Source organism: Drosophila ananassae, chromosome 2L (assembly GCF_017639315.1).
Source record: "Drosophila ananassae strain 14024-0371.13 chromosome 2L, ASM1763931v2, whole genome shotgun sequence".
Lineage (NCBI taxonomy): Eukaryota > Metazoa > Arthropoda > Insecta > Diptera > Drosophilidae > Drosophila > Drosophila ananassae.
The window spans coordinates 25,006,978-25,027,613 of record NC_057927.1 but is presented as its reverse complement, the minus strand read 5'-3'; the positions used below and the strand labels follow the sequence as shown (position 1 = coordinate 25,027,613).

The window sequence follows — 20,636 nt, the reverse complement described above, 5'->3', positions numbered from 1 at the left end:
ATTTCTGTTGATAAAATCCATATTTGCATTCCGAAAAATCTCTATTTTAAACTTTGAGACAAGTATAGTTTCATATGAGCAAAGTTTAAAATAAATAAAAAAAAAAATAATATTCATATGTTTATATACCCATAACGGTATCGAGCGATTTATTGCCGATTCGAAATATCTGAAAACAGTACAAGAATAATATTATAGTGCCCAGGAAACACGGAAACAGGAAACGCGCGAATGGCCAACACACTTCATACAACAACCATAAATGCTAATTTGGCCTCGGATCATAGGGCAGTAGATTTTAACCCTGCCCCAAGACGGGTAGTTGGATAAGGTTATCCAATTCCATAACATGCATGCCTTTTAATCCCTTATAAAATGTTTCATTAAATTGAGTTTTTGTTTAACTTTATTCAATATCATGTATAATAAATGATAAATTATAAAATTTAAATTATAATCTTGTTTTTTTTTATACCCTTGCAGAGGGTATTGTAACTTTGGCCAAAAGTGCACTACACACTTAATAATATATAAATACTTGTATAACATATGCATTCAGTTGTTAAGATGGATTAAAGGACACTAGGGCCTCTATCAATGGCTATATCCTGACCAGTTTCTATCCGTTTCGTGAACGGAATACGATTTGTACATGCATCAAAATCTTCAAAAAATTCATAGATGGAAAAAGCTATTTTTCTTGTTAAAACCCATATTCGCAGTCCGAAAAACCCTCACGACCGATTCTTTTTTACACTTTGAGATAAGTAAATTCTCATCCATATAATTTTATATGGGAAAAGTTTAAAATAAATACAAACAAATTAATATAAATAAGTTTATGTACCCATAAAGGTATCTGGCGCTATCTGAAAACAGTACAGGGATAACTGTATAGTGACCAGGAAACACGATCGGTAGAACAAACAATGTTTTCTAGATATGTTATACCGACCCCTATATTGCCTTAAAAATTTCAAAATAAGTACCTATTTTCCGTTATCCAGAATCAAGGAGAAACGTGTAGTGACCAGGATCGGTAGAACACACAACGTTTTCCCGATAAGATTTACAAACCCCTATATTTGCTACACACTGAGTGGAGATAACACCTATCAACAGCATAGAATTTCTAAATTTCATAAATTGGCTCGTTGCCGGTTCACTCTCGAGTGCTTGCCTATTTAATAATCATTCCTATATTTCTCTGCCGGTACCTTTACAAACCCCCTATAGTTGCTAAAAGCTGAGTTGAGATAACACCTATCAACAGCATACAATTTTTAAATTTCATAAATTTGCTCGTGCCGCTTCACTCTCTTGCCTATTAAGCATTTCTATCTTTCACTGCCGGTACCGCGTCGCTGCCTAGATCCCGTGGATTTCCTTCCAGTGCCGCTTCCTACACTATAGATATTTATACATGTTCCATGGCCATGTACTCATCATTCACTAAAAATTGTCCGAATCGCGCAGAACAATGAATAGAGTGCTTTCGTTATTAATTCCAGTTTTACTGAATCAGAATCTCGTTTCTAGTGATGTTACGGATTATAGAATAACGACTTGGAATTCAGAGGGTTATAAACTAGATAAAGTTTTTGACTTATTGGATAAAGACAAGTCCTTAAATTTGGTCTTAGTGCAAGAATGTGGAAATATTGCAGACAAAAACCCAGGCAGCATTATTAATCCACCTGTACAGGTACATAATTCATACGTAAACAGTTTCAAGGAATAGATTTATTCAAAATGTACACTTATCTTTTTTTTCTCTAATCTGTCGAAAATAGTTTATAATGATTGACGGTGAAAATGAATACGACTCTGCCAATGATGGTAATTATGAAATCCGCGAGTATCGAACACGATCCACTCAATTGTTTATATATTATTTTCCGGCACCCAAAAGTGGTAAGTATAAAATTGTTTTCAAGCGCATTTAAAATGCTGTGTGAAAAACTTGGGCACCATGTTCTCAAGCTTACCTTGTTTGACTAGTTGTTGTAACAGTTTTTTTCTAGAAAAGATACTAAAAAGTAATTCCTAGATTCGCTTTTTTTTTAATTTTTTAATCTGTTGATGTTTCTTGACTACAAATCAATGACATAATTCAGAAACTGGAAAATTGAATCCAGGTAAAGATTAATTTCTTGGTGGAATTAATTTGCTATGAAATATTTGTTGTAATAAAATATAAAAGACAATAATGCTATATTACATATAAGTTTTAGTTATAAAATGTTTTATCGCACATTTTTATTTCAGTTAATCAGCAATTTGGATTGGCTATTGTAACCAAACAACTGGCGTCAGAGATATTATACTTTGCATCTCTTCACAATCACCGAGAAATTATTGATCGCAAGGAACGTTCTTTCATTAATCGTCCTATTGTGGGATTGGTTTTTGGCACTAATGATATTTTTCTTAATTTTCACGCTGAACCCACTAGAAACAACGAAGTTTTACTTCAACTAAATGCAATTAAAACTTATATGAGCCGCTATAAACCCAATGCTTCCTGGATGCTAGGCGCTGATTTCAACCGCGAGCCTGGAGATGTGACTTTGGATCCACATCATGAACGATTGATTCACCCCTCGCAAAATACTCGCCGTAATAGAATAATAGATTACTTTATATATGGTTCTGCAAATAGAAATGTTTTCGCGCGAATGGCCAAAAAACCTCATACAACAACCATAAATGCTAAGTTGGTCTCTGATCATAAGGCAGTAGATTTTAACCCTGCCCCGAGAGGGTAGTTGGATAAGGTTGTCCAATTCCATCTTTGGCGCCCCCGGGTTAATTATAATTTAAAAAATCAAAGCAACTAGTGACAGTAACACCTTTCGAATTATAACGTATAGCCGAGTCCATGCATTTTATTTTTCGTCGTTTTTGAAAGTTTATAAAAGGCAGCCACCTTTCTTTTAATTTTGTTCAGATAAAAGCTAATCTCATTTAACATTTTGGGATTTAACTCATTTTACATGCATGCATTTTAATCTCTTATACAATTTATAATACAATGATTTATATACAATCACTATATACAATCATTTATATACAATGAATAATAAATGATAAATGATTTTTATTTTAAATTAAATTCTTGTGTTTTTTTTATTAAAATTATATTTTTAGGTGGGGATTTTTTCAATCATTAAAATCACTCATATAAAAAGCACTCATATTCAATATTTACGCAAAACTTGAAAGTGATAACAAAACGTTGTACGGTTTAAAATATTTGAATGAGTGCTGATAACCCAGGTCAATAGAAAAAAAATCCACACTTTCTGCATAATCTTTGGGCTAGCCTGACAAACATCAACACGGTTCTCTTCATTCGCTAGACAGTTTCTGAATCGCTCGAACAATGAAAACAGTGCTTTTATTATTAATTTTTGTCCTACTGAATCAGAATTATGTTTTCAGTTTAGTAACGGACTATAATGTAACGATTTGGAATTCACAAGGATATCGACTACAGCAAGTTTTGGACTTTTTTTTGAGCAACCCGTCCTTGAATTTGGCTTTAGTTCAAGAAAGTGGAAATGTTGCTAGCGAAAACCCAGGCCAGCTCATCCATCAAAATTTAGAGGTACGAACAGGTATTCTGAAAAAGAAAATTTGAAAACACACCATATTAAGTCTGATTGTAGATAAGTGAAGACATAAATATATATTTAAACGTTAATTTTTATTTTTAAACATTTGAAACAGTTCATCGTAGCTGATGCTGAAAATGCCTTTGAATGTTTCAATGCTGGTTATTTTGAAGTCCGCGAGTATGTTGATCAAGGAATGCGGTTGTATATATACTTTTTCCCAGCTACTCCTTACAGTGAGTACAATTTTCTATCATTTTTTACCAATAAAAGAATAAAAAATCCAGTCTAATTTTCTTCTGAAGTGAATTGAACCAATCACAGCCTAGTCTACAACTAATCACATTTCAGTTCGGCCAGACCTTGGATTGACGATTGTGAGCAGGCACCAGGCGACAGGGATATTGTACTTCGTATCTCAGCATACTCGTCGAGCCTCATGTGAATCCCGCTACCTTGCGTTTATCAATCGACCCGTTGTGGGATTGGTCCTTGGCACTGATAACATTTTCCTTAACATCCATGCTGAGCCCACTCGAAGAAGGAACGAAGTACTTACTCAACTGCGTGCCATTAGATCCCATATGAGTATCCACAGACCCCATGCTTCCTGGACGCTAGCCGGGGATTTCAACCGCTTGCCTCAAGACGTACAACCTAGTTTGGTTCAAAACCAAGAACGATTGGTTCAGCCTCCTCAGAGCACTCACGGTAACGATGTTCTAGATTACTATATATACGGCTCTGCAGATCAGAATGTTTTCGCGCAAATGGACAACCCCTCCAATCAAGCAACTATAAATCCCACTCTGACGGGCTCGGATCATCATGCCGTATATTTTTCCAACTATATTACTTCAATTCAATACGATCGAGGTAACCTGCAACAAATTTTAGACCAAGCCTGCACCGTACGAAGAAGCAAATACAACGATTGGACGAATTTTTATGATGAGATTTACGACGATAAAGATAGGATACCAAGCTCTGGTTTCATGCAGTTTCAGGATGGATCCTACATGCAGCCAGTCGTCGTTGAACGTGATTCTGATATTAAAAAAAGCGCCAATTGGTATCCGCTTGATTTGTCTTTGTTAATTGGCCTAGAGGCCGCCTACTCCTACAGTGTTAGACATAAAAGAGCTATTGGTGTGTCTTCTGCAACGCATCACGGCTTGATTTTTATGAACTCTAAAGGTTCTCCGACAATGACGGTTTTTTTGAGAAAAGATAAATTGCTATGTATGACCTGGACCCATGAGGGATGGAGCAGTCCAACCGATTGTCATCGACATATTTCCCCTGCACAGTTTTCAGCGACAAGAACGGAACAGGTATTTAACCATTTGAATGTATAAATTATATTATCTTAACTTTTGTGTTTATTCCAAATACAGAGTTTTGATCGCTGTTACAACAAAGCTTCAGAGTCAGTTATCAGCGAGAATTTGGAAGCATTAGATAATAATATCCTCAAGTCCCGTAACTTGCTTATATTGCAACGTGAGTTCTCAAGGACTATGAGAAACTATGGATTTTTCAACAATGATTATAATACGTTTAAAGATTATTATAATGCTAAATGGAACAACACGCTAATAAATGATGCTTACGGGATGTCAGGTAATTTAAAGAAATAAATAAATAAAACAAGAAAGGAAAGCTAACTTCGGGCGGAGCCGAAGTTGATATATCTTTGCAGTTAATCAGCAGCTTATATTATTATTATATATATCGGATCGTATATAGTTGTCCGATCCTTATGAAAATATCATCATCGAATACATTTTCTAACAGCCCCAAGCATCTTTAAAAATAGGAAGATTGTGCCATTTCCGATTATTCAGTTACATGGCAGCTATCGGGTATAGTCGGCCGATCCTTATAAAATTTGACACTTTTTGGTTTGCTCAAATGGAATCTGTACCAAGTCCCATCTTCCTAACCTAAAAAACACTAAAGTTATGCCAATTCCGATCTTTCTACTACAGCTATAAGATATAGTCGGCCGATCCTTTTGAACTTTTGTAGATCAGATATTTTAACCAAATATTTTTGGCCAAATAATATGTGTGAAAAGTCCAAACCGTCTAACTTGAAAAACACCAAAGTTATGGCATTACCGCTCAATCTGTTACATGACAGCTATAGGATATAGTCGACCGATCCTGGCCGTTCAGAGGAAAAGAAGGATGTGTGCAAAGTTTCAATTCGATAGCTTTAAAACTAACAGACCAGTTTGCGTAGGAACAGACAGACAGACATGCTTATATGGACTCAGGAGGTGATCCTGATCAAGAATATATATACTTTATAGGGTCGGAGATGTCTCCTTCACTGCGTTGCACACTGTTGACCAAAATTATAATACTTCCAGCAAGGGTATGTGTCTTCCTAACGAAACAAAATATTTTTTATAATTTCAGGAGCAGAATTCTCTGCGCGTTGGAATTATGGATACTACTTCAAAGATGGATCTTTCTCCGTCGCATTTAGTTCTAAACATATTCAGAAAAATGATACTGATAATTGGTTATTTATAAACGGAAATAAAGTTTCCGATTGGGATCCATTGCTCAGAAATATCTATGGAATGTTCTTCTTTGACAAGTTCGGACGCCCAGTTATATTCTTTGCGGCGCTTAGTGATTACCCAAATTGTTGTATCTATCGGAGCCATTGGGTGTACGAATATCGTCCAGATAATAGTTGGGTTTGGATCGAAAACTATTCGGAATGGGAACCAAGCGTGTTGTCGAAAAATCCTGGAGCATTAAGATTCGTTATTGATAAAAATAATATTCACTATTAAGAAAATGTAAAATTGTCTAGAATCATTTACGAATATAATAACTCAATATAACGAATATAATATATTCAAATAATATGCTTCTTTCATTGATATTTTACCAAAAATGACAGGGGTTTAACTTAAAAATGACACAATTTATCCGCATTTGTAAGTCCTGTTTAATTATAGATACTAAGCTGGAAACCCTCGTTGCGATTAAAAATGTAAATAAGTTGCAGACAAATTTCAGGTATCTCGCATGTCCAATGGGTTGCGTCCATTCCTTGCCCCTGGATGGTCATGTCAACATCCCACCATTCCCAATCCTATTTCCTCACGGTCGCTCACGGAGAGTTGACTAAAGAAAATGCAGCTTAATTTTAAATTCATTCAAATTACCTAGAGAATGTGGTCATGCCGCCCAGCCAGCCCAAGGCTCCCATCATCTACCTACTATGGATGACCAGTGGACAAGCACACTCCGATAGTAATTTAGCGACCAAGAAAAGAAAATGAATACGACTTTGCCAATGATAGTAATTATGAAATCCGCGAGTATCGAACTCAATCCACGCAATTGTTTATATACATATTATATCCCGGTACCCAGAGGTGGTAAGTATACAATTATTTTCAATCGCATTTGAAATGCTAAAAACTTACGCACCATGTTCTCAAGCTTACTTTGTTCGACAAGCCTTTGTTCAAAAGTGCCTAAAAAATAATTCTAAGATTCGCTTTTTTTTAAATTTTTTAATCTGTTGAACTTTCTTGACTTCAAATCAATGACATAATTCAGAAACTGGAAAATCGGATCCAGGTAGACAAGATTCATTTCTTGATGGAATTTATTTTCTATAAAATATTTGTTGTAATAAAAAACAAGAAAGGAAAGCTAACTTCGGGCGGAGCCGAAGTTTATATACCCTTGCAGTTCAGTCGCAGTCCGCTAGGTGGCGCCACGCATTTTATATCATTAGATACATAGCGGATCGTATATAGTTAACCGATCCTTATGAAATTTGGCAAATCAGATTATTTTGTCCAAAATAGAATCTGTACCAAGTCCCATCTTTCTAACTTAAAAAACACCAAAGTTATGCCAATTCCGATCGTTGTATGACAGCTATAGGATATAGTCGGCCGATCCTTATGAAATTTTGTACATAAGATATGTTAGTCAAATATAACATGTGTGGAAAGTCCCAACCCTCTATCTTACAAAACAACGAAGTTTTGGCATTTCCGATCAATCAGTTATATGGCAGCTATAGGATATAGTCGACCGATCCCGGCCGTTCCGACTAATGTACTACCTGCAAGGAAAAGAAGGCTGTGTGCAAAGTTTCAACTCGATAGCTCTAAAACTGAGAGACTAGTTTGCGTAGAAACCGACAGACAGACGGACAGACGGACATGCTTATATCGACTCAGGAGGTGATCCTGATCAAGAATATATATACTTTATAGGGTCGGAGATGTCTCCTTCACTGCGTTGCACACTTTTGACCAAAATTATAATACCCTCTGCAAGGGTATAATAAAAGACAACCCTACATGCTGCATTGAAAAAAGTTTTAATTATACAAGGTTTAAATTTATATTTTTATTTTTCAGGTGAGCAGCTATTTGGGTAGACTTTTGTAACCAAACAACTGGCGTCAGAGATTTTATACTTCGTATCTCTTCACAATCACTCAGCAATTTTTGGCAATTGGCACTAGCGATATTTTTCTCAATTTTCACGCAGAACCCAATAAAAACAACGAAGTTTTACTTCAACTAAATGCCATTAAAACTTATGTATATGCGCCACTATAAACCCAATGCTTCCTGGATGCTAGGCGGTGATTTCAACCGGGCCTGGAGAAGTGACATCTTTGGATGCAAATCATGAACGATTGATTCACCCCCCGCAAAATACTCACCATAATAGAATAATAGATTACTTTATATGTGGTTCCGCAAATTGAAATGTTTTCGCGCGAATGGCCAACACACCTCATACAACATCCATAAGGCAGTAAGGCAGAGATCATAAGGTATTAGACTTTAACCCTTCCCCGAGACGGGTAGTTGGATAAGGTTATCCAACTCCAAAAATGTTTCATTAAATTGAGTTTTTCTTTAACTGTATTCAATACCAGTATAATAAATGATTTTTTAGTTTAAAATATATTATAGTGTTTTTTTGGTGTATTTAAATGCTTCCTATATTTTTGGGGAAAGAATGATACTGATCCTATATTTGTGGGGAATTTTCTATCATAAATCTTAAAAACTCATATTCAATATGTACGCTAAAGTTGAAAGTGATAACAAAACTCTGTACGGTTTCAAATATTTGGACGTGTGCTGATAACCGAGGTCACCCGAAAAAATCCCCACTTTCTGCATAATCTGTGGGCTCGCCTGACATATATCAACACGGTTCTCATCATTCGCTAAACAGTTTCTAAATCGCTCGAACAATGAAAACAGTGCTTTTATGGTTAATTTCTGTCCTACTAAATCAGAATTATGTTTCCAGTTTAGTTACGGACTATAATGTCATGATTTGGAATTCACAAGGATATCGGCTTCAGCAAGTTTTGGACTTTTTTTTGAGCAACCCGTCCTTGAATTTGGCTTTAGTTCAAGAAAGTGGAAATGTTGCTAGCGAAAACCCAGGCCAGCTCATCCATCAAAATTTAGAGGTACGAACAGGTATTCTGAAAAAGAAAATTTGAAAACACACCATATTAAGTCTGATTGTAGATAAGTGAAGACATAAATATATACTTAAATGTTAATTTTTATTTTTAAACATTTGAAACAGTTCATCGTAGCTGATGCTGAAAATGAATTTGAATGTGTCAATGCTGGTTATTATGAAGTCCGCGAGTATGTTGATCAAGGAATGCGGTTGTATATATACTTTTTCCCAGCACCTTCAAACGGTATGTAAAATGATCTATCTATTTTTCCTAATTAAATATTCCAGTCTGATTTTCTACTGAAGTGAATTGAACCAATCACAGCCTACTCTACAACTAATCACATTTTAATTTCAGTTCGGCAAGCACTTGGATTGACGATTGTGAGCAGGCACCAGGCGACAGGGATATTGTACTTCGTATCTCAGCATACTCGTCGAGCCATATGTGACTCCCGCGACCGTGCATTTATCAATCGTCCCGTTGTGGGATTGGTCCTTGGCACTGATAACATTTTCCTTAACATCCATGCTGAGCCCACTCGAAGAAGGAACGAAGTACTTACTCAACTGCGTGCCATTAGATCCCATATGAGTATCCACAGACCCCATGCTTCCTGGATGCTAGCCGGGGATTTCAACCGCTTGCCTCAAGACGTACAACCTAGTTTGGTTCAAAACCAAGAACGATTGGTTCAGCCTCCTCAGAGCACTCACGGTAACGATGTTCTAGATTACTATATATACGGCTCTGCAGATCAGAATGTTTTCGCGCAAATGGACAACCCCTCCAATCAAGCAACTGTAAATCCCACTCTGACGGGCTCGGATCATCATGCCGTATATTTTTCCAACTACATTACTTCAATTCAATACGATCGAGGTAACCTGCAACAAATTTTAGACCAAGCCTGTACCGTACGAAGAAGCAAATACAACGATTGGACGAATTTGTATGATGAGATTTACGACGATAAAGATAGGATACCCAGCTCTGGTTTTATGCAGTTTCAGGATGGATCCTACATGCAGCCAGTCGTCGTTGAACGTGATTCTGATATTAAAAAAAGCGCCAATTGGTATCCGCTTGATTTGTCTTTGTTAATTGGCCTAGAGGCCGCCTACTCCTACAGTGTTAGACATAAAAGAGCTATTGGTGTGTCTTCTGCAACGCATCACGGCTTGATTTTTATGAACTCTAAAGGTTCTCCGACAATGACGGTATTTTTGAGAAAAGGTAAATTGCTATGTATGACCTGGACCCATGAGGGATGGAGCAGTCCAACCGATTGTCATCGACATATTACCCCTGCACAGTTGTCAGCGACAAGAAATGAACAGGTATTTAACCCCTTTACTGTATAAATAATATTTTTTAACTGTTGTCTTTAATCCAAATACAGAGATTTGATCGCTGTTACAACAAAGCTGCAGAATCAGTTATCAGCGAGAATTTGGAAGCATTAGATAAAAATATCCTCAAGTCACGTAACTTGCTTATTTTGCAACGTGAGTTCTCAAGGACTATTAGTAATGATGGATTTTTCAACAATGAATATAATACGTTTAAAGATTATTATAATGCAAAATGGAACAACGCGCTAGTAAATGATGCTTACGGAATGTCAGGTAAATTAAAAAAATGAATAGATAAATAAAAATATTCCTTCCTAACAAAGCGAAATATTTTTTATAATTTCAGGAGCAGAATTTTGGGTAAAGTCTCTACGGCATTGGAATTTTGGATACTACTTCAGAGATGGATCTTTCTCCGTCGCATTTAGTTCTAAACATATTCAGGAGAATGATACTGATAATTGGTTATTTATAAACGGAAATAAAGTTTCCGATTGGGATCCTTGGCTCAGAAATATCTATGGAATGTTCTTCTTTGACAAGTTCGGACGCCCAGTTATATTCTTCGCGGCGCTTAGTGATTACCCAAACTGTTGTATCTATCGGAGCCATTGGGTGTACGAATATCGTCCAGATAATAGTTGGGTTTGGATCGAAAACTATTCGGAATGGGAACCAAGCGTTTTGTCGAAAAATCCTGGAGCATTAAGATTCGTTATTGATAAGAATAATATTCACGATTAAGAAAATGTAAAATTAACTAAAATCATTTACGAATTTTCAAATCCTATGCTTCTTTCATTGATATTTAATCTTAATAACAGTGGTTTAACTTAAAAATGATAAAATTTATCAGCATTTGTAAGTCCTGTGTGATCATAGATACTAAGCTGGCCACCCTCGTTGCGAGTAAAAATGTCAATAAGTTGCAGACAAAATGAAGCTATCTCATGTCCAATGAAACGTCCAGCACTTGGCTTTCACATTGCGCATACGCCATGTTGTTCTTAATACATAAGTGCGTGTGTGCTTCTGACTGCAATTGTTGCCTTTGAAAGGAAACACACAATCCCGCACAATATTGATTATGCGGGTTTCTAATTTATATAAGCCTAACAATAATTGGGAATTCAAGCAAGAGAAACTCTTCAACTGATTATTTGCAAAATAATAAATGCAAAGAAAGTGTTTGCAAAATTATCAGTATTGGGGGTTGAGAATTATAGCTAACGACTATGACTACAAACGCTTGAAAGCAACCAAAAAAATTATAAATTCCTAATTTAAGAAATAGTAAAATTCTCGCCTCTTCTTGTGGAAATGTATTTGGCTGCCAAGTTCTGCTAATTGCTCCCTTGCTAATGACTCCGAGCTGCTAACTGCCAACTGGCCACGCCCACTGTGGAGGACCGTGGCACTTGCCATCTGCCATTTGCGGCAACTAAGCGCAATTAATTAACAGTCCAAGCGATTGAAATAAAACAGGACAAGGAAGAGAAAAAAATTATACAAAATGTTGGTACTTCATAATGGGTTGCGTCCATTCCCTGCCGCTGGATGGTCGTGTCCACATCCCACCATTCCCAATCCTATTTCCGCCGAGGCTCACGGAGAGTTGACTAAAGAAAATGCAGCTTAATGCTGAATTAATTCCAATTACCACATTCTCCATCGTGCCGCCCAGCCAGCCCGTGGCTCCCATCATCCACCTACCACGGATGACCAGTGGACGAGCACACTCCGCCAGTAATTTAGCCACGCTAATGCGCGGAGTGCGGCCAACAAAAGCCGCCGCACGCGCTGGCCTCCATCTCAGTCCGATTCGCAGTATACTTGCCACACTCCACCAAAATCATGCATCATACTTATTATTAAATAATTATAAAATGCACATGTTTTGGCAAATATTTATTATTTGCATTAATATTTTACTAACTCTGTTTTAACTATAAAAGTTTCATTTATTGATAATGTCAACAAAATTTAATACCATAAAAAATTTTAAAAAACACTTGAATAAACTGGAAAAAAAAAATAAAAATGTACTTTATTAATATAGTTTTATCTATAAGTAAGTAATCTATAAGATGATTTCTACAAAAAATGCATTCAATCACAATTTAAATTATTATATTAACATAATATCCAATAATAATCAAATCTCTATATAGTAATTACTATATTACTCAAAATTTACCTAAGTGTAGTTATTTTATTCGCCATTGCCATGGTCTTTTGTGCGAGATTTTAACATAAATTTATTTTATATAAAAAATTTCCCATTTTCTTTCAGCCATCAGCCACTTGTTTGGCTTTGAGAAGATTCACTAATTAATTATTAATTAAGTTGGGAAAAAATGAAGTTGGCGAAATACAGCAGAAGGGAGATGGCTTTTGCATTCAGTTTGAAACTTTTAAAAGTATTCCAATTTTCTAGCATTTTTCTCGTCCTCTCCTTTGCTCGCAAGTTTGAGAGGAAAAACTTTTATGCCAAACGATTCGAGGAAAACTTTTGGCACAATGTGTCGCCTACAAAAAGACCACGCCCCTACACATACATATATATGTATGCTTTTTATTTTAATTTTTTCTTCGGCGAAAAGTTTTTACTGTCGCATTTCTCCGACTCCAGCGAATTTAGCACTAAAATGCAGGCCTCGAGTGAAAGGACGGAGTGAAAGAAAGGCAGCATCGTTAGAGGTCCTTGCTGAGGACTATAATAAAGTCTGGAGCAGAATGGAGAACGCCTGGCAGTGGGCTTAAACAAAACGCACGTGTCCTGAAGCCTTTCATCGTGTGAGCAATGGAACTGACCTTCCGACTCGGACGCCCGGACTCGGACATACCATGTGCAAATTGTAAACTGCAAAGCCCCACAAAAAAAAAACCGGAACGCTGCTTGGAAAAGCGCAAACATTTATATTTAATTGGTGGTTTATGGTCGAGAAGTGGCGATGCCACCACCCCTCTCGTCCGACTAGCGGCCTTGTGTCTACCCAATTGAGTTTCAAAGTTGCAATTAGAGCAGCTTCAGTGAGCGGCTGCCCATTTTCCAAGGATAACCGGCAAAGTGGGTGGTGTAGGGCTGCGTTGCAGGTGGGTCGGTGGTCTTATACAATGGAAACAGTTCAGATTGAGCCGGACTCCTGTCCGGAGTCCGGATGTGAATAAAAAAAAAACCGTGACCGGGGCAGAAACAATGGGCGTTGAAAAGAAACAAGTCGCAGACCATTAAGCCCGAATATCCAACAGAGCGAAGGGGAATTGCAATTGAAAAGCAAACAGTTCTAAAAAGAACACAAAAGTACATACTTACGGGGGAAATTTTATTATTTTGTATTAATTTTGTAAATTTAGATTCAGATATTTTAAATACATATTATCGGAAAGTTTTAAAGCTGTTCGCTTAAAAAAATTAATAGTTACTTATGGTTTGTTAAGTATCCTAGAGGCTCATAGCCAATTTCACCCAATAACCAATAAACAAAAGGCATAAAAGCACACTTTTCTCCATATAGAATCCCTTTGGTTCCCTGCCATTCATGAGTTTGAATGGAGAACAGTTTTTTGTGACTGAAAAGTCTTTGAAACTAAGTACTTAATCCTGCATGGCAAACTAACGCAAACCATATCCAAGCCAAATGGAAATGAAAAATCAAATTGAATTTACCTTGCCTTTGACTATTTCGACAGTTGAGCCGTGCCACGCCCCCCATTGCGACCCAAGGCAAATGTGCCAAGTGTTTATGGGTATACACTTGAAGAAAAAAAGGATAAATACCTATACCCAAAACAAAAAGTGTATAAGATGAGAAAACATATTTTTTACCAATAGATTATAAACCTATTTTATTAAAAATATATATATAACATTTTTAATAATCATTTCTTTTATTATTTTCAGTTTATTTGGCATTCAATGACGACTGCGAATGCAATGACGATGTCGAGTCGATGATGATGACTTCTTTACACGACATTTAATTGAGAAATAATTGAATAGGTCGTGTCAAGTGTTTGTTTGGCGTTTTGGCTGGCTGTGGTCTGGTTTATGTATGTATGGAATATGGAAAACGGGTGGGGCAAAGGGCGGCAGGTTGGAGCTTTCTAGCCGGCTCCGTGGCGAAATTAGCTTTGTCAAACGTGGCTGACATGTGCCACCCGGTTGAATGGTGCGGAAAAGTCTATTGCAGCGTGAAAACGCCACAGCGGGATGTTTAATGAAGTAGTCACAGTCGGCGGAGAAAGTCGCAGGGCCCCGACAAACCCTTTCTAAAAACAAAGCCCATCGGTGCAGTCAAAGGAGTGTTGGAGAAAAAAAACACATAAATAAAATGGATTTTTTTTTTAAATTTTTTAATAATTGTCCTTTGGTACCTTTCGTCTTTTGGTTCAGTCAGCCGCGCACTTATAATTGCAGTTGCATTTTACAGGAATTCTTTGTTTTTCTACAAAAAAACCTATTAATATGTATGTTTCGGTAGTTGAAGGTGAGAAAGTAAATCATCCGAAGAAATCAAAGGCATTAAAATTCCATAATAGGTCCTTTATACATTAAACCTTAGTTCAAGTTTATCAGAAATACATTATAATGCATGAGTAGACAGAAAAACTACGAAAAACTTAAAGCAAACCCCAAGTCATATTTCTATTAAAAATTATTGTCCATTTTATTTAGAAACGTGACTATTTGACATAATATCCCAAAACAATTCATGAACTTGAACTCGTGCGTCACACAGGTACAGGTGTACCAATGTTATGGCCCATTCGAGCGACCATTGGAAAGTTACTCACATGCGCCCATAAAGTCTTTATAAGCCAGATTAGACCATCGGGTATTGCGTCATACTGGCGGGTCATGTACATCTGGTAAAAACAATTACCCTGGCCGGCAGTCCCAATTTCCATGAATTCTAGGTTAATGCCAATGTCACTAGAACTGGTTTCCAGAAATCGGAGAATTCTATAAAAACAGTCTGGCCGCTCAGTGTTTGCCCCAATTATAAGTTTTCATTTGTCGGATACGGAATGTCTGAGCTTAAGCTACTAACAATTTGCTGGAGCTGTCTGCTTCTGGTTTCAATCGCCGGAGCAAAGGCCTCTCCGGCTTGGTCACTGCCCACACCTGAGAATGTTTACGAGGATCTGGAAACCTGCCGCCAAGATGCCCAGGAAGACGATCCATCAATTTTACGATGTCTGGTTGAAAAACTAGGACTCTGGACCGACGTGGCGGGCTACGATGCCAAACGGATAGCCAAGATATTTGCTAGCCACAATCAAGCGGAGGAATTAATGCTGGTGGTCCACTATTGCAACAACAAGGAGCGAAGGATAAGGGATCCCAGTAATTGGGCCTTCGAGGCCTACAAGTGCGCCACTGCGGGACAATTCGGTCGTTGGGTGAAGGACTATATGAAGGAAAAAGGAAATTAGCAATACTATTTATTCCCTAACTTAGTTTAAGCTTGACTCACTTTTCTAATATATGTTTCTAGTTGTAACACCAAAAACCGTAACTGATAAAAATAAAATTTTATAAGGAATTATGTTTTGTATGTTAAACCAGCGATCAGCTGTGGACTGTGAATGTCCTAGACTGTGTTTCATGTAAGGCGGAGATTGAGGAGGAATAGGACACTGTGCAGTAGGCCACCCCATTATCAGGATTCTTGTACGGTTATTCTTTTGTTGCAAGCATTGCTTTAGGATTCCAGAATATCGTGCTTCTTCCAATTTTCGTGGTGAGGACCGGCCAGGACGAAACAAGGCTAATGGGATTTCCGACGCATCTGCCCAATGCTTACGCTGGCGCCATCTGGTGGCGGGCAATTGCGCTGTGGTAGAATATCAAAACGGCTGTGGTAGAAGTGGTGTTCAAAACCAAAAAAAATTTGTTTTGTGCATTTTTATAAATATTAAATAAAATTTAATTATATTTATCAGCGACTGGAACTTCAAACAAGCGATCTTCTTTAGCCTGGAGACTGGAGTACTGGACGAGGGGGAGATTGGCGTTCATGAAGCACGTACCGGCGTGGTAGGCCTTGGCACAGTAGTCGTCCTCCTTGTGGGACTCGGTGCACTGGACGATCTTTTGATACAGCTCATCCGACTTATCCACATGGCCGCTAACTCCGGCTAGCTGCATGTACAACTTGTCAAGATCGAATCCATGCTCGGCGTCGTAGAGTCCAAACTTTTCCAAGCCACAGGCCAAGAAGCAGAGGGTCACTGCCTGATCAGGATTCTTATACTTCGCCACCAGGTCCTCCGTTGCGCGGATCTCCTCGGCGCAAACCTTGCGTGCGGAATCCAGATCATAGTGGTTCTTGACCACATAGTGTCCTTCTTGGCCATGTTTATGGTGGGGGTCGGCCAGAACGAAGACCATGCCCACTAAGAAAACAATGAGAACCCTCATGATAGTTTCCTTACAAGCTCCCTGATTCAACTGAAATTTTTGCCAAGCTCGACATTTCCATTTATAGACGACTGATTCCATCTGCCTATCGAATTAACCTTCTAATGGATCGCTTTGCGTGTGATTGACTGACCCGTTGTCTCCCTGATTACCCTTATCAGAGGGCACAGGTCAACCAGCGGAGAGACGCCAACTAGACTGACTCATGTCTTATCAAGGGAAATATTATGTTGTAGTTGATGGTGGATGTGGTTGAAAAAACAAGCTTCAATGGTGTTCAAAGATACAACTATTCTTGTTTATTTTTATGAACATTTAAAACAGTTTTTGTGATTTTTAAATAAAAATATATGTTATCATAAAATTTAAAAATAACTTTTTGTCTAATTTCTAAAAATTTAAAATCTTCTATCAGCGCACGCCAATCAAAACACAAAACTTTAAGACCGGGTTTTTGTATACTAATAAATAAGTTAGTCCCAAAGGTTTACCTCCTTTGTCTAAAAAATGTATGTAGTTTGAACCCCAAAAACAATGTCAAAAAAAATATATTTAAAAAAAATTATATTTATTTGCGACTTGAACTTCAAACAAGCGATCTTCTTTAGCCTGGAGACTGGACTACTGGACGAGGAGGAGATTGGCGTTCATGAAGCACGTGCCAGCGTCGTAGGCCTTGGCACAGGAGTCGCCCTCCTTGTGGGACTCGGTGCACTGGACGATCTTTTGATACAGCTCATCCGACTTATCCACATGGCCGCTAACTCCGGCTAGCTGCATGTACAACTTGTCAAGATCGAATCCATGCTCGGCGTCGTAGAGTCCAAACTTTTCCAAGCCACAGGCCAAGAAGCAGAGGGACACTGCCTGCTCAGGACTCTTATACCTCGCCACCAGATCTTCCGTTGCGCGGATCTCCTCGGCGCAAGCCTTGCGTGCGGATTCCAGATCATAGTCGTACTTGACCACATAGTGTCCTTCTTGGCCATCATGTTGGGGGCGGGCCAGAACGAAGGCCACGCCCACTAGGAGAACAATAAGAATCTTCATGATAGTTTCCTTACAAGCTCCCTGATTCAACTGAAATTTTTGCGGAGCTCGACATTTCCATTTATAGGCAGCTGTTTCCATCGAATTAACCTTCTAATGGATTGCTTTGTCTCCCTGATTACCCTTATCAGAGGGCTCAGGTCAACCAGCGGAGAGACGCCAACTAGACTGACTCATGTCTTATCAAGGGAAATATTAAGTTGTAGTTGATGGTGGTTGGGTTAAAAAACAAGCTTCAATGGTGTTCACAATCAGAGATACAACTTTTATTGTTTATTTTTATTAATATAACAGTTTTTGTGATTTTAAATTAAAAATATCATTGACCGTAAATAATAATTAATGTTATCATTTTTTAGGTTAAAAATCACAAAGAAATCATTATTTTCTTAGCGAAAAAATAAATATTTAAAATGTTCATTATTCTCTGGGCGAAAAAGTTCCACTCAATTCATGTTTGCGGGCTATGTATTAAATTTTATTGGACATATGAGTGCATATCTCTATAGACCAAGTATGTAGGTCCAAATTTACATGATTTTTCCGCGATCACTCCTCCGGTCTACTCTATAGCTTCTTCAATAGTAAGCACATAAAAAAGATCAGAGCTATCCCTTATTGTTTATCCTTTAAATAAATCTTCGAATTAATAAAATGTATGTAGTTTGAACCCCAAAAACCATGTCAGAAAAAATATATTTAAAAAAATTATATTTATTAGCGACTTGAACTTCAAGCAAGCGATCAGCTGTGGTCTGGAGACTAGAATCCTGGACAGACATCCTAGACCTGGACACTGTGCTGGACGAGGCGGAGATTGGCGTTCATGAAGCACATGCCAGCGTGGTAGGCCTTGGCACAGGAGTCGCCCTCCTTGTGGGACTCGGCGCAGTCGACGATCTTCTGGTGCATCTCATCCGAGTGATTCACATGGACGCTGGGGCCAGCCAGCTGCATGTGCACCTTGTGGACATCAAAACCGTGCTCGGCATCGTAGAATCCAAACTTCTCGAACACACAGGCCATGTAGCAGTGGGTCACCGCATCGTCAGGAAACTGCCACTTCTTGTACTTCTCCACCAGGTCCTCTGTTGCGTGGACCTTTTCGGCGCAAGCGGTGCGATAGGACACCAGATCATCATGGCTCTTGATCTCATAGTGTCCTTCGTGGCCATGTTCGTGGTGAGGACCGGCCAGGACGAAGGCCACGCCCACTAGGAAAACAATGAGAACCTTCATAATTATTTCTATATTGAGTCCCTGATGCAACTGTAATTTTCGTCGAGCTCGGCATTTGCATTTATAGGCGACTGTTTACCTCTGCCGATCGAATTAACCTTCTAAAGGGTCGCTTCGCGTGTGATTGACTGACCCGATGTCTCCCTGATTACCCTTATCAGGGGGCCAAGGTCAACAAGCGCAGAGATGCAGACGCCAGATGCTCAGCTGCCAACTAGACTGACTCATGTCTTATCAAGTGAAATGACGTGACTTTGAACATATAATAAACAAAATATTATTTAGTCCGTTTGGCTAATTATTCTTGAAATAGCATCTCTCTAATGCCCACGCTAGCGCCATCTGGTGGGAGGCAGTTGAGCTGTAGTGTGGTAGAAAACCGAGCTTTAGTTGGGTTCACAACCAAAGATATAGTTTTTATTGATTATTTAAAAAAAAAATTAAAACAATTTATGTAATTTTAAAAAAGATAATACAAAATTAAATAAAATAATATAATAAATTTAAAATTTTTATTTATGTTACATACATTTCAATTTTCTTTGAAGGTTCAGTTTCCTGTAAGGATATGACAGTCCACTTCATAGTTCTATAACTATTCAATATTATTTATCAGTTTACATAAATATTCAATAAAACAGGAGCTTCTATAAATGTTAACCTAATGTCGAAAATTACCTAAATAAATAACTTTAATAAACGCACGACGGAATAGGTCAGTGGAGTTCATAGACTCATTATTCCAATCAAAACACAAAAAGGGAAAGCGAAAGTTCAGCCAAACAAAGAAAACCCGGCAGGAGGTTCCGCCCACAAAAGAAAAGCAAATAAATAGACAACCTAGGCAGATCATCAAATTAATGTTGGATTGACCCCCAGATCAGTCGGCAGCCGTGGCCGAGAGTGGGTGGAGACCGGATCGGATTGGCCTGGCACTTATCACCTCTGACAGTGAACGTGACTGCAGAAAGCATGCCAACAATACTGTTAGCCTTACTCTTTTAAATTTTTGTTAAAGTCAGTTGTACAAAAATATTTAAATCCAAAAATGACAATATCTGTAGTCCATCTGCCGTCAAGTGTTGAGAGCTGAACGAATTCCTAGCCCAGTTGTTACTTTTCTTATATTTTTTTGTACTGCGCCTCGATTCTACACTTTCGCCCGGTTTATTCCATTCATTTAATGCCGCCAAGCAATTAAACCAAAAGCTAATGAAAATGCCTTCTCCAATGGGAAAGCCATTTGTGTTTTTGTTTAGATTGTGTTTTCAATTCAATGGAATCGAAACTTCCATACTCTGGGGGAGTTTTTGAAATTGAAATAGATGGAAAATGTACAAATAAAATGTTTATGAAAAAAGATATATAATTATGATTTCTTGCAAAGTATCATAAAAGATAACAACCACGTGATCGTGCAGAATCTCAAGCTTTAAATATTTTTTTCCTTATTTACTTATT

At 37.9% G+C, this 20,636-nt stretch overlaps 7 protein-coding genes and 1 long non-coding RNA gene across 8 annotated transcripts; 5 read left to right on the top strand and 3 right to left on the bottom strand.

Moving 5' to 3' along the window:
• The first annotated feature begins 243 nt into the window (after positions 1-243).
• On the top strand, positions 244-3,115 carry LOC123257027. The gene is made up of 2 exons (XR_006506934.1): positions 244-331; positions 2,778-3,115. It is a non-coding gene; the product is annotated as an uncharacterized LOC123257027 (long non-coding RNA).
• On the top strand, positions 1,295-3,115 carry LOC26513850 (cytolethal distending toxin subunit B). The gene is made up of 3 exons (XM_014905408.2): positions 1,295-1,705; positions 1,794-1,914; positions 2,269-3,115. The coding sequence occupies exons 1-3, from the start codon at positions 1,481-1,483 to the stop codon at positions 2,766-2,768; spliced, it is 846 nt and encodes a 281-aa protein (XP_014760894.1). The 5' UTR covers positions 1,295-1,480; the 3' UTR covers positions 2,769-3,115.
• Positions 3,116-3,313: 198 nt separating this feature from the next.
• Positions 3,314-6,493, top strand: LOC116654562. Its single transcript, XM_044714313.1, has 5 exons — positions 3,314-3,610; positions 3,733-3,853; positions 3,969-4,951; positions 5,015-5,240; positions 6,044-6,493. The coding sequence occupies exons 1-5, from the start codon at positions 3,386-3,388 to the stop codon at positions 6,427-6,429; spliced, it is 1,941 nt and encodes a 646-aa protein (XP_044570248.1). The 5' UTR covers positions 3,314-3,385; the 3' UTR covers positions 6,430-6,493.
• A 2,362-nt stretch (positions 6,494-8,855) lies between these two features.
• On the top strand, positions 8,856-12,379 carry LOC116654561. Its single transcript, XM_032449821.2, has 5 exons — positions 8,856-9,104; positions 9,227-9,347; positions 9,462-10,444; positions 10,507-10,732; positions 10,806-12,379. The coding sequence occupies exons 1-5, from the start codon at positions 8,880-8,882 to the stop codon at positions 11,201-11,203; spliced, it is 1,953 nt and encodes a 650-aa protein (XP_032305712.2). The 5' UTR covers positions 8,856-8,879; the 3' UTR covers positions 11,204-12,379.
• Positions 12,380-15,454: 3,075 nt separating this feature from the next.
• Positions 15,455-16,008, top strand: LOC6506004. Its single transcript, XM_001964727.3, has one exon. The coding sequence runs from the start codon at positions 15,491-15,493 to the stop codon at positions 15,896-15,898; it is 408 nt and encodes a 135-aa protein (XP_001964763.1). The 5' UTR covers positions 15,455-15,490; the 3' UTR covers positions 15,899-16,008.
• Positions 16,009-16,355: 347 nt separating this feature from the next.
• On the bottom strand, positions 16,356-16,934 carry LOC6505524 (general odorant-binding protein 99b). The gene has a single exon (XM_001964728.4). It carries the CDS (start codon positions 16,884-16,886, stop codon positions 16,392-16,394), a length of 495 nt encoding a protein of 164 aa, XP_001964764.1. The 5' UTR covers positions 16,887-16,934; the 3' UTR covers positions 16,356-16,391.
• Positions 16,935-17,433: 499 nt separating this feature from the next.
• On the bottom strand, positions 17,434-17,990 carry LOC6505523 (general odorant-binding protein 99b). Its single transcript, XM_001964729.3, has one exon. It carries the CDS (start codon positions 17,934-17,936, stop codon positions 17,508-17,510), a length of 429 nt encoding a protein of 142 aa, XP_001964765.1. The 5' UTR covers positions 17,937-17,990; the 3' UTR covers positions 17,434-17,507.
• A 640-nt stretch (positions 17,991-18,630) lies between these two features.
• On the bottom strand, positions 18,631-19,232 carry LOC6505522 (general odorant-binding protein 99b). The gene has a single exon (XM_001964730.4). The coding sequence runs from the start codon at positions 19,173-19,175 to the stop codon at positions 18,720-18,722; it is 456 nt and encodes a 151-aa protein (XP_001964766.1). The 5' UTR covers positions 19,176-19,232; the 3' UTR covers positions 18,631-18,719.
• Between the last annotated feature and the right edge of the window lie 1,404 nt (positions 19,233-20,636).